The sequence below is a fragment of the Paroedura picta genome, chromosome 6, assembly GCF_049243985.1.
Source record: "Paroedura picta isolate Pp20150507F chromosome 6, Ppicta_v3.0, whole genome shotgun sequence".
Taxonomy (NCBI): domain Eukaryota; kingdom Metazoa; phylum Chordata; class Lepidosauria; order Squamata; family Gekkonidae; genus Paroedura; species Paroedura picta.
In genome coordinates, this window is record NC_135374.1 from 5410870 (window position 1) to 5424701 (window position 13832).

Below are 13832 nucleotides of genomic sequence, written 5' to 3' on the forward strand. Positions count from 1 at the left end.
ATTAGTTGAGCGTGAAGGAAAGCTCTTTTTGGCTCACTGCTTTTCAAAGCCTCTTCAGCACGGCCTCGGAAGGCGAGAGGAAAATAGCTCTGGAGGGGGGTGGGTCACTTTCGGTCCTTGCCACTTGCCCGATTGGGTTGGTTTTGGAGAATACCAGCCTCTTGGGGGAAGGGGGTTTGGGTTGACAACCTCCTGCTGGAGCCTGGAGATTTCCTGGCATTGTCAGGCATCCTGCTGTAGCAAAGCGCAGAGATTGCTGACCTTTCGTGACCCAAAGCTGAGCATGGCTGACCAGTTAGGTTGCCATCCTGCAGGTGAGGGCTGGAGGTCTTCTAGTTTGACAACTTAACTCCAGACTGAAGAACTCAGTTCGCTTGGATAAAAGGGCTGCTTTGGCAGGGGGACTCCTGCCCACTCCTGGGCTGATTCTGCACTTACTTTGTTTTTTTCCATTGCTGAATTCAGATCAATTTGAACTCGGATCTTCCTCTATTTCCCCCCCCCCCCCAATTGAAACAGAAAGCATTCTGCACTTGATTGGGGAAGCTCAGAGTGGGGAGGGGAGCCAAGCGCAGCAGGAGTCTCTTTTCTTGAAGGGGGGGGGGATTGGAGACAGCAGAGGAGGGGGAATAAATCCAAGAGGTAAATCTCTGCTGAGAGAAGTTAGGGCTTCTGGAGCGCAGTCACTTTAAGACAAGCCTTGCAACCGGGAACCAGGAAGTCTTTGAACTGACGCCCTGGCCAATCAGGGAGGACTGCTTTGCTACGAGGCAGGGAGAAGGGAGTTAATTCTCAAAAAGTAGGAAACTGCACAGTCACTGATGCCACCCCTGCTCTGCCATTAAACTCTGAGTAACAGTTGCTAACCAGCGATATTTCTAATCTTTGAACCTTCAAAGAGGACATTTTCATCAGTTTTTCAAAAAGAGCCTCAAGGAGGGTGGACACCAAAAAAAGCGGACATGACCTCTAACCTACTGCTTCCGATTCTGCTTCCTGGGAATGCCTCTTTGTCTTTCCCCCACGCTAGCTGACACCGTTCACTTTATTGTCAAGTTACTCTCCATTCTCTAGCGTCCTTGATTGGGAAGGGGGAAAGTGGTATTTTCCAGCCTGTTGGGAATTTTTTTTAAGTCTGGGAGTATTATTGGGGGATTTTAAGGCTGCTGTTACCCACCATGAGCCTATGTAGGGAGTGGCAGGATATGAATTAAATAATAATAATTATAATAATTATAATAATAATTATTATTATTAATCATTATTAATTATTATTATTATTAAGTTTGCAAACGGACAAATCCCCACGCATTCCTCAGGACCCTTTTCACATTCCATTTTCCGACAAATTTCAGTTTATCAGGAGAGGTGGCACAAAGCAGTTGGCGGACTGAGAATCCGGGGTGGTCTGTCAGGACACGATGGCCGCGGATTTCAAGGGCATGGCTTCCTCTGGGCCATAATCCTGTCTGAGGAGAAGCAGTTCTCCTGCCAGCCGGGGAAAAGCTGGCGAATGAGACAGTGGCAGGAGGGGGGAGGCAATAGATCTATACGGAGAACGAAAGTTATCCCCCATGCCGAGGGAACTAACAATACTCATTTGATGAGGGAGAGGTTCAGCAAAGGGTAGGGATGCCAACATCCAGACGGTGCCTGGAGGTCTCAGGAGAATGTAAGAGAAGCCATGTTGGATCAGGCCAATGGCCCGTCCAGTACAACACTCTGGGTTGTAGAGTGGCCAAAACACAGGAGCCACAAGGAGGTCCACAAACAGGGCCAGAACTCCAAAAGCCCTCCCACTGTGGGCCCCCCTCAAGCACCAAGAGGACAGAGCATCCCTGCCCCAGACATAAGAACATAAGAGAAGCCATGTTGGATGAGGCCAATGGCCCATACAGTCCTGCACAGTCACACAGGCCATCCCGGCCATCTAGTTCAACCCCCTGCTCAATGTAGGATCAGCCTCAAGCATTCAGGATAATGATCTGTCCAGCCCCTGATTGAGGACTGCCAGTGAGGGGCAGCTCCCCATCTCATGAGGCAGCCCATTCCTCTGCTGAACTAGACTCTTAGAATCCTAGAGTGGGAAGGGTCCACAGAGGCCATCTAGTCCCACCCCCTGCTCAATGCAGGATCAGCCCCAAGCATCCAGGATAAGTCTCTGTTCAGCTGCTGCTTGAAGACCACCAGTGAGGGGAGCTCCCCACCTCCTCAGGCAGCCCCTTCCACTGCAGAACTACTCCAAGTGTGAATTCCCCCCCCATATCTAGTCAGTATCGTTCTACATGTAGTTTAAACCCATTACTGCATGTCCTCTCCTCTGCTGCCATCAGAAACCACTCCCTGCTCTCCTCCATGTGACAGCCTTTCAGATATTTAAAGACAGCAATCATGTCAACTCTTAGTCAGCTCTCCCCTCTCCCTTAACATGGTTGTTTCTATTCTCAAAAAACCTAGTTATTCTTTTAGCAGCCAGTGTGCTTCTCCTTCATATAGTTAAATTTTGCTAACACCTCTAAGCTACCTCACAGGGTTATCGTGAGGATTAAAATGTCCTCTTTGGCACATGTCACAGGAAGGGGTGGCATATAAATTCAATGAATGAATGAATGAGGAAGAAAGGAAGACCCCCACCCCACCCCAAGACCCATGTTTGAAGTAGCAGGATGGAAAATGCACTTGCTAGATAGATAGAGGCAAACTTATTGGTTTTGTCAAGATTCACACCACACCTCAAATGGCAACCCAAAGCTATGGTTGCCAACAAAGTTGGAAAATTCCTCGAGGTTTTAGGGTGGAGTCTGGGGATGGGCGGAAGGGAAGGGAGGGGAGGGGCCTTGGCAGGGTATAGCACCACAGACTCCACCCTCCAAAGCAGTGGTCCCCAACCCGCAGGCCGCGGCCCGGTGCCGGGCCACGAAGGCCATGGCACAGGGCCGCAGCTCCCTCTCCCCACCCACCCCCCCGCAGTAAAAAACTTCCCAGGCTGCAAGCTTGCGGCCCGGGAAGCTTCTTACTGCAGGAGGGGGGGAGAGGGAATCAGGGCCACACCCGCGCATTGTGCATGTGTGGCCGAAATCGCGCATGCGCGCATGCTCGAACGTGCCGCGCATGTGCGATTTCGGCCGTGCATGCCGCATGTGCGGCCTGGCTCAGCATGCGTGGGCAGGCAGTTGCCCTGCCGGTCCCCAGCCTCAAAAAGGTTGGGGACCACTGCTACAAAGCAACCATTTCCCTCCAGTTGAACTGTCTGGAGATCAGTTGTAATTCTGGGACACCTGCAGGCACCACCTGGAGCTTGGCATCCCTACCAAACAGGCTTTCCAAACAGACCCAACTGATACTGCAATAGAAGAAGAGTTGATTTTTATACTCTGTTTTTCACTACGCGGAGGAGTTCCAAAGCACCTTACAAACACCCACAACAGACATCATGCGAGGCCGATGGGGCTGAGAGAGGTCTGACAGAGGAGGTCTGCCCTGGGAGAACAGCTCTAACAGGACTGTGACTAGGAAACCAGCTTGGTGTAGTGGTTAAGAGAGTGTCTGTTGTGGGGAGAGGAAGGCAAGGTGATCGTCAGCTGCTTTGAGACTCCTTCGGGTCTTTAAAAGTGGGGTAGAAAAAACAACTCATCTTCCAGCTGAGTCACCCAGCTTGGCTGCCTGTGGAGGAGCAGGGAATCAAACCCATTTCTCCAGATTCGAACCAGCCGCTCTTCACCACGACACCAAACCGGGTGCTCTTTACATCTTCTTCTCCTAAACCCTGCAATGAGTTTCTGTATTTTGGTGTCTCTTTCCTCGGTCCATGCTAAATTCAGACCCATTGTCTCTGGTGGACGAAGAGCATTTTTGAATATTTAGACTCTGCTCCGGACCATTTGCAACCCATCCTGGGTTCAGTGTCACTTGCAATGTAGTCCACATTTCACGAGGGGACCCGCCAGGAAATGCAGATCAATTTTTTATCCCTCTGGCGGGCAACACAATGGAGCCTTCCCCTCCCTTCGCTGCCCCCACACAATGCCCGGCGGACAAAGGACATCACCCATCGCCTCCACCTCCTCCTCTCGGCTTTTGTGCCACTGTTTGTGAGGCTGCGGTGGAATTCGATCCCCGGTGGCTTCAATGAGATGGGTAGGGCTTTCAGAGACCAGGTGGCTTCCTTTTGTGCCCCTGACAGCAACTATCTCTGCCACTCCGTGAATCAAAGAGCGGATCCTCTTACAGCACGGTCAGGTGTAATTTCATCTCCAGGAATGCCTGGATAGGAGACGGCGAAATGCCTGCCAGCCGTGTCCTTTCCCGGCCGCTGGGATCGGGTCTGGGTTTAATACAGGCTCATGGATGAGATCCTTTGGGCCTAAGAGCATGAGAAGAGCCCTGCTGTATCAGATCGATGGAAAACCACCTCCAAATGTCTCTTACCTGGATGCTAAACAAATCCTATAGCTGTAGGATCACCTGGCTATGCTAGACACACATTAGTGGTCCATCCAGTCCAGGTTCCTGTCTCTCACAGGGCCAACCCATTCCTGTGGGGGACCAACAGCAGGGCTTGTGGGCTGAGTCCTTCATAAGAACATCAGAAGAGTCCTGCTGGATCAGGCCAGGGGTCCATCTAGTTCACATAGTAGCTGACCAGTTCCTCTGGAGGGCCAAAGATAGAGGCCGAGGCCTCCCCCTGGTAAGACCATCAGAAGACCCATGATGGATCCCACCAGTATCTCGTCCCATGCAATGGCCAACTGGTTCCTCTGGAGGGCCACCAACAAGACAAAGAGGCCGAGGCCTTCAGAAGGACCATGCTGGGTCAGACCACTGAGGGTCCATTTAGTCCTACATCATGTCTCATATTGTTCTCTGTGCAAAGTACTTTTTGGGACCCATCCCACCTGTGTCAATTAGTATTTCTATTCTTCTACAGTTGAATAATAAAAATCATAAAAGGTTTTCCAGCCTAGATGCAGTTCTATTTGGGCATTGCACACTAGTCAAGCAACCCTAAAAGGCCCAGAGTAGGCCCTGGGCCATCATTCCCACATTCCGCACAGATTGGATAATCCACTTTCATTGCACTATAGCAGCTGGGGATGAATCTGCCGAGCCTTTATTTCAATCCCAGGTTGATTTAATTCCTGTTGTCTACACTGAATGTGATTTCCATTTTAATTTTGGCCAATTTAAATTTTCCCTCTGCAATGACTGATCCGGAGTGACCCTACCTTTCCCCCGCAATATCCAGGAGTGGATATAACCCTCAATATTTGAAAAATCAGCATGACTAAGCACGCAGCTGTCCATTTTCCCCAAAATAACTTGCTGCCAAGCCTCCAACACTGTAGAAAAGCCCTGATTGGCCAGGGCGTCAATTCTTGGTTCCAGGTTGCAAGGCTTCTCTTCTCTCAGCAGAGATTTTACTCTTGGATTTATTCCCCCTCCTCTGTTGTCTCCTATCCTCTCCCTACCCCCTATTCAAGAAAAGAAAGAGGCTCCTGTTGTACATGCCTTCCCTTCCCATTCTGAGATTCCCTAATCAAGTGCAGAAAACTCTTTGTCAATGGAGGGTGGGAGATAGAGGGAGACTCAAGTACAAATCAATCTGAATTTAGCAGGATCCACAATGGAATAAACAAAGTAAGTGCAGAATCAGCCCGGGTATTCCTGTACAAAACAGGAAAATCTGCTTCGAAAGAGCATCGAAAGGGCCTTATCCAGCGTGTGCGGAATGAGTATCTAGTGGTGTTTTTAGTGAGCCGCAAAGGAGGAGATCCCCAAGGACATGAAGAATGGAATCAGAGTGAAGAAGGGGTGCTTTGAATCCCTGGCATCCAGTGGTGAAGGAAGGATGGAAGGAATTCGCATCCACGGCTGTTTCTGCAGATTAGCCAGTGGTCATGGGATTTTCAATCAGCAGACAGAGACCCCAAGGGGCTGAGCGGAGAGAGATTACCACTGAAACGGTGCCAGGCCTTGCTAAAATGTGCGTGGTGTGAGCCAGGCTGAATACGGCCTCGGGTTCTTTTTTAGGTGTGTTTTCTTAGATCCGCACACAAATATTTCAGGTTGTCAAATGACCAGACGAAAACCCAGCCCGGTCTGTTGCTGCTTCACTGGATGTCCTTAAGTTCTAGTCTTTTGGGAGAAAGGAGTTCTCTGTATCGGCTCTCTCCAACTACCTCACCATATCAGTCGCCCTTCTCTATATGTTTTCCAGTTCTGCTCCATAGGGATGGACCAGAACAAGTGGGATGAAATTAATGCAAAAGCAATTCTGTCTCAACATCCGGAAGAAGTTCCTGACAGTTAGAGCGGTTCCTCAGTGGAAAAGGCTTCCTCAGGTGGTGGTGGGTTCTCCATCTTTGGAGATTTTTAAACAGAGATTGGAGAGCCATCTGATGGAGAGGCTGATTCTGTGGGTGTTCAAGGGGGTGGCAGGTGACAGTGGATGAGCGAGAGGGTTGTGAGTGACCTGCCTAGTGCAGGGGGTTGGACTAGATGACCCAGGAAGCCCCTTCCAACTCTGTTATTCTATAAAAGCCGGGCAAACTTGTAAGGAAGTGTGGGAAATTAACATTCCTATGCAGCCGTGCTAGGTCATCAACCAAAATACCCACCATTGTTTAAAATTTATCAGCACAAGACTTAAAATAGCTTTCCAGAGTATCCGCCAGGGTTCTTCTCCCCATACAAATTGCAGCCCTGGTGGAATTGTGGCTGACTTTGCAAAGGTCCATGCACATGTTTCCAGGAATCCCAGCCTGAAACACCAGTGTCACTGGGTTCTGTCATGCATCCTGTATAATTAACACGTTCCCCCATATTATGAAGATTGTGTGGCTCTTTCCCATTGTTCACAGGAGCCAATAACACAGCAGAGGATCTACTAGAGCTTGGTATTATAGAAAAGGGGGCTTAGCAGCCGTTTGTCAACTGCAAATAAAATCTAATCAGTTTTAACACTGTTTTTTTTCCCCTTTTGCCTGCAATTATTTCTGTTCCCTTTGACTGAAGAAGAAGAAGAAGAACAGCTTTACAAATTTACTAGGGGCCAAGCCCGTTGCATTCAGGAATACAATGGGTGCTAGATTGGGGGGGGGTGGAAAAACTCTGCAGATGGCCTCTCTCCCCCCCCCCCCCCCAGACCTGGAAAGGCTGCAGGCAGCTGTCAAGGATCTGCAGCCTCCGAGCCTCAGAGGGAAGTGGAAGGAGGAGGGGTTGTCAGGGGTGATCAGACGGAAGGCGATTGGCTGGCCGCTGGACAGACAGGCAAGCCGGTTGGAGGAGGAGGCACTCAGGGGCGGGACAGCCGCCCCGAGTGGGTGTTAAGCGCTGAGTGGCACTTAAGCCATGAGACTCGCTCCTCCTCCAAGGCCTTACCAGAAATATTAAGTGGAACAAATAGTGTCTTTGATGGTTATGTACATTCGATTCCAGGTGCTGTGAGGTAGGTTAGCCTGAGAAAGAATTACTGGTCTGAGGTCACCTGTAGGACTTCACAGCTTGGCAGGCGTTTGAATCCAGACCTCTGGAAGTCATGCTCCAACACGGTCGCCAGTGCAGCCCCCTGGCTTTCTGCGCTGTCGCAAAGCATGCGGATTAACGCGTCACGTTAAATGATGCAGAATGATTTATAACAAGCTGTACACGGTGGCATTTATCCGAGATCCTTTGTGAATCCTCTTCTACAGAGCTGCCCTGAAACATAGCCTCGACTTTACCTGCTAATTCTTTCTAGCAGCTTGCCAGCTCTACGGGGAAATCCTGAAAAGAGCACATGCTTAACACGCCGGGGGGGGAGGCTGGTGCATCTCCTGCAACCTGGTGTAGGTTCTTAAGCTGGATGTGTAGGCGATTATCTCTCACCGTCTCGATCAAGGGGAGCAAATGACCGTTCATTTGTCGTTGGCGTGCCATGTGCCAGGGTCAAGGGCCGTACTTTGGAAACCATGCGATTTCTCCAGCGATCATAGAATCATAGAATCCTAGAGTTGGAAGGGGCCATACAGGCCATCTAGTCCAACCCCCTGCTCAATGCAGGATCAGCCCAGAGCATCCTAAAGCATCCAAGAAAAGTGTGTATCCAGCCTTTGCTTGAAGACTGCCAGTGAGGGGGAGCTCACCACCTCCCTAGGCAGCCTATTCCACTTGGATGCTTTAGGATGCTTAGGGCTAAACCTGCGTTGAGCAGGGGGTTGGACTAGATGGCCTGGATGGCCCCTTCCAACTCTATGATTCTATGACCACCTTTCCCATGATCGATCCCTTGGAAAGGAGATAAAGCCGCCCCTGATTCTCCGTTGTGTTTCCTTCCCCAGGTCGGTCAGCGGCAGCTGTCGATGTGTTTACTTCGGAGCCATGGTTATTCTACAGCAGGTAGGCCCAAGCCTCCTTTTTTTCTGCTGCTTCAGGGAGACAACCACGTCTACTGCTCTCCTCCCCCTAAAAATGCCCCCTGACTGTAGTCTAGCTCCGGAGATCTGACGACAGGTGTTTGGTTGAGGCTAGGATATGGATGTAAACGCCATCTTCGGTCCCTCCTCGAAACCCTGACACCCCTAGGTAGCTAACGCACTACATCCTAGACTCCGTTGCAATGTGTACTGTATTTTTAATTCTGTGTGTTGACGCTGGTAAGGTTTTATATTATGCTTTGTTATTATTATTTATTAAACTTTTATCCCACCCGTTTCCCCGTCCAGCTGGCTTTCATTAATGGATTTGATCTTACTGTATATTTGAAACTGTTTGTAAGCTGCTGATGCTGGTCCTTAAAAGGTTGTTTTGATTGAATTTTAAAGATTAGTCTTTTTAGAAACTTGAATAGTGCAGGGGGTTGGACTAGATGACCCATGAGGTCCCTTCCAACTCTATTATTCTATGATTCTATGAATCCGTTGTTAAATCTTTTATGTTATTATGACATTTTAATACAGTGGTTCTCAACCTGGGAGTCGGGAGGTTGTGGCAGAGCAAGCCACTTGGCCGGGGGGCGGGCGCCATCCACACAACAGCCTTGCGGGGTAGATCGAGATAGAGCGTTCGTCTGTCTAGAGCAGTGGAAAAGAGCGAGATCGGCATGGTGGGACAAGAGGCAGAACTGAACTGGGAAACCCCGGAAAAAAACCAATTTATAGACAATCCTGAACAAGGGATCTTAATGCCATTGGTCAGTTTTGGTTTAATTTCTGTGAAAGAACCCTTGCATAATTTTATGGCTGGGGGGTCACCACAACATGAGGAACTGGATTAAAGGGTTGCAGCATTAGGAAAGTTGAGAACCACTGTTTTAATATGACATGTGCCACCCTTGCTGGGAGGGTGGTATAGAAATATTATTATTATAAATAAATAAATTAGTCCCTAGAGTCTAAATAAATTATAAATAAATAAATTATAAATAAATAAATTAGTTCCTTCCTTCCTTCCTTCCTTCCTTCCTTTCTTTCTCTCTTTCTCTCGTTCTCTCTTTCTCTCTCTCTCTTTCCTTTCTTCCCTACTCTTGTTTCATGAAAGGAGGCAGTCGCAGAGTTTCCACATGGTACCCGTCAGCCTTAGCTCTTGATTGGTTTACATGAGATTGCTGGCAGGCAGTGCACTCATGAAGCTGCCGAAATGAATCTGGTGCCATGCCAGACATGCCGATTGTATTTTTCCCAGCTGGGGATGAATGAGAAGGAACAGTCAGTCTGTGTTTTGCAATGAAGAAGGGGGGGGGGGATAAGAGAGAGAAAGTTGCCTTTCATTCCACAGTGTAAGGGCAAATCTGCCGAATTTTGTATAAATCCGTTCCGCCATCTTGCTTCTCCAAGGCCTGGAATGTCCAGAACGGCTGTGCCAAATGATGCGCTTTCTGTCTCATGGGGCCAATAGTTGTCTGCTGGTGTTCTCCCCTGGTTTGTAAGGCTGCCGCGTGGTCCGAACACATGAGGGCATAAGCATTGCCAACCTCGAGGTGGGTCAATACCGGTGTACTAATTAAGGAGGACACAAATATCTAATAATTAAACCACATGAGCATCCTTCAAGATGATTCTCACGCAAGGCTGGAGCTGTTGGGGAGAGCACAGCCCTGTCTGGCTTTTCCGTGAATACTAGAAAAAGAAAAACGAAACAGATTTTTTTACCCGGGATGTCTGTCACCATGTAAACATCACACTCGGAACAGAGAGAATGCGTCAGTTCCGCCCCAAAGGTATAAGAAGCGTTGTTATTTTCGATTATCATTTGGATTTGATTATTTATTGGTATCGGTTTTGATATTCCACCCCGCCTGGTTCACAACATGTAGATGCATTCTTTATAAAATCACAGTTAAAAGATGAAAACGAATAATACTGTTTTGTTTCTCCCCATCGGCTCATCGATCTGCCCCCTTGTTCATTTTAATCCAGTGCTGGTTCGGTGGAAAGAATAATCTGGAGATGAAAGGATTTAGATGTTAGCATCTGTGTGACAGTGAATTTCATGTTCTGAGAACCGGTTGACAGATCGCACCCAGAGGGTGTTTGTAAATGGTTCGTCATCTTCTTGGAGAGGAGTGATGAGTGGAGTGCCTCAGAGATCTGGCCTGTGTTGTTCAACATGTTCATAAATGATTTGGATGAAGGAATAGAGGGGGTCCTTATTAAATTTGCAGATGATACTAAATTAGGAGGGGTAGCAAACACACTAGAAGTCAGAATCAGGACAGACTAGAAAACTGAGCTGTCACATACAGGATGAAGCAGAGTTGTTTTCTGTTGCCCCAGAGGGTCAGGCCAGAACTAATGGGTTGAAATTAATTCAAAAGAATTCTTGGCTAAACATCCGGAAGAAGTTCCTGACCGTTAGAGCGGTTCCTCGGTGCAACAGACTTCCTCAGGAGATGGTGGGTCCTCTATCTTTGGAAGTTTTGAAGCAGAGGCTGGAGAGCCATCTGATGGAGAGGCTGATTCTGTGAATTTAGGCAGATGGCGAGTGGGTGAGCAGAAGGGATTGTGTAGATGCTTTGCTCTTGTGGCCCTTCCTTGCATTCCCAAGAAATTAGGGTTGAGCGCAGCGGCGTCCAAATTGGCCGTTCCAGGCTGACGCAGCCAGTGCTGTGCCACGTGGGTGAGGGGAGGGGAGGCGCGGGTGCTGGTGCGCAATTCGACGCACACATGCAGACATGGAGGGTTATCAGATCCCCTCTCAGTCGTCTCCTCTCCAGGCTAAACAGACCCAGCTCCCCCAACCTTTCCTCCTAGGTCTTGGTCTCCAATGATGCTGGCTGGGCCCTTCAGCCTGAATTCCAGCGGTCCCTGGAGAAAGGCGTCTTTGGGCGCCTTTTGGAGCAGAAACGGACATGCAGGGATGTTTTGCCAGGAGGTTCGTGCAATGTGAGCCACTTTCCCGGACCGTTCGGCACACGTCCGTGGCGTGCCTGGGCATGCATTCAAAGCTCTCTAATAAGCATGTGGAGACAAAACATGCCAACTTGGCATTGGGAACAGGCCCAATACAAATGTTGTGTGTACGGAGGAGGGGGGCTTGACCTAGACGGCCCAGGTTGGCCTCATCTCGTTGGGTCTTGGAAGACAAGCAGGGCTTGGTTGGAATTAGTCTGGGGGCTGCTAAGGAAGGCCAGGGTCCCCATGCAGAGACAGGGAAAGGCCAGTCCCTTTTGGAATATTGTCTCCAGTTCTGGGCACCGCAGGTCAAGGAGGATACTGGCTTACTGGAGCCTGTTTAGAGAAGGATGACTAAGACGGTTGGAGGAGGAGGAGGAGGAGAGCAATTGGAAGCCATTTTGAGACTCCCTCAGGTAGAGAAAAGCGGCATATAAGAACCAAATTTTCTTCAGTCGCAGGCTCTCACAGGGTGTCTGTTGTGGGGAGAGGGAAGGGAAGGTGATTGGAAGCTGCTTTGAGACTCCTTCGGGTAGAGAAAAACAGCATAAAATAATCAATTCTTCTTCTTTCACTATTCTTAACATTTCCAAATACAAAAACAGAGATCTTCATAAACTCTCAAATGGCTCCAAAATTTATTGGAAATTATGACATAAATCTTAACATCTCTTGAATATAACTATTTCTAACACCATATATTATGAACTCCTCAGCAATATATATATATATATATTGGAGGGTTCTATATATATATAGAACAAAATCTCTAACGTGCAGCCTACAGGCATTGATTTTTAACTTCAAGGCTACAGAGCTACATGAACCGATTCTGAAGTGACTTACAACCTTAAGTATGTGTCAGGATTCTGTGAGAACAGCACTATCAGGACCGTGACTAGCCCAAGGTCACCTGCCTGGCTGCACATGGAGGAACAGGGAATCAAACCCAACTGGGAGGATGTATCGATGTGCTTCTTAGTGCCTCCCGCTTTGCAAATATTGAAATAAGATCCGTAGTGTGCATGACTCCAAAGCATATGAAGAACGTCCTGCAGATGTGTATTTTGCATAGTTAGATAGAAACTTCCTGATATTTTTACACCGCCTCCTCTAGTGTCCTGATTGGCTCCTTCCTCCCCGCTTGCCGTCACAGTAGACAGAATGAATGAAAGACGAACAATTAGGAATCTCTTTCTCCTCTTTCTACGCAAAGCTTGTTTTCCTTCTTAAATAAAAAAAAAACATCTTATTTTTATTCTTTTAAGCAGCTTGGCGCTCTGCTCCTCTTTGCGCGCTCGAGCTCTGCCAACCGTAAATGCCCCAAACTTGGCCAAATGGGGAAGGGCAGGTTGGAGAGCCAAGCTCTGTCATCTATAGTGCCTGGGAAATTGGTCCTGGCAACCCCCTTTCAGGGGAATCAGAGCGAGGGGAGAAGAAGAGACTGCAAACATTCTTGCCCTGGCAAAGCGACCGCACTGCCGAGATTCAGCGGACGTCCGCAATACCACTCCGAAACCATTACCGACAAAACTGGGAATGAGAAATGTAGTGGTTTGAGGGGGATCCTGTATCTGGGGCTTGCGGGGCAGGTGGGCCTGTGTGTTTTGGGAACCTGGCATGGACATGGTAACGTTTGCCAAGCTGGAGTGCTCTGATTTTCCCAGCCTCCGGGGTGTTGGATCCCTCTTTTGCTGCTGGAGCATCAGCAAGTCTTTCTGGTACTGTTGTGCAAACATATGAAAGGTCCCGTGTCTTACTCCCAAAGGGTAAGTAAAAGATTTTGTGCGCTGGATGTGCCTGAGGGGGGGGAGGCAGTGGGGCGTAGAATGGTTGGCGGTCTTTCTCTGACATCATAGAATCATAGAGTGGGAGGGGACCTCCAGGGTCATCTAGTCCAACCCCCTGCAGAATGCAGGAAATTCACAACTACCCATGTCGGGTGGGCAAAGCTGAAAAGTTTGCTCCGGGGAAGGGTTGGAGGGTTGCCAGCTCTCAGTTGAGAAATACCTGGAGATTTGGGGGGTGAAGCCTGGCGAAAGAGGGGTTTGGTGAGGGGTTGGGATCTTAGCCGTGCCTTAAAGTCCACCCCCCAAAACAGCCATTTTCTCTAAGGGGACTGCTCTCTTTTGCTCAGGGATAAATTCTAATAGTGGGATCCCGTCAGGTCTCCCTGATAGGTTGTCAACCCGAGGCTGTTGGAATGAAGCTGGTGGGAAACGAGCCCAAGGCCGCAGACGGAAGAGCCAGGGGAGATGGATGTGCCTGAAGGGACAGTGGGAGGCAGAATAGTTGGATTTATACCCTGCTTTTCGCTGCCTGAAGAAGTCCGCGTCCACATTCAGGTCAAAAGGAGAGAGACAAGAGCTTATCACAAATGTCCGGCTTATCTGGCAATCAGGTCTGTGGGAGGGTGGGGGTGTTGCCTCTACAGGAGGGATGTGCAGAGATGAATGTCTCCTT

At 48.9% G+C, this 13832-nt stretch overlaps 1 protein-coding gene across 3 annotated transcripts in view; it reads left to right on the forward strand.

Moving 5' to 3' along the window:
* MYO7A (myosin VIIA) overlaps nt 1-13832 on the forward strand; it is a 125093-nt gene that overhangs the window by 8807 nt on the left and 102454 nt on the right. For all 3 annotated transcript variants that reach the window (XM_077341258.1, XM_077341259.1, XM_077341257.1), the window contains exon 2: nt 8319-8376. In XM_077341258.1, the coding sequence (XP_077197373.1) occupies nt 8359-8376 (18 nt within the window). In that variant the 5' untranslated portion in view covers nt 8319-8358. The remainder of the gene's footprint in view (nt 1-8318; nt 8377-13832) is intronic.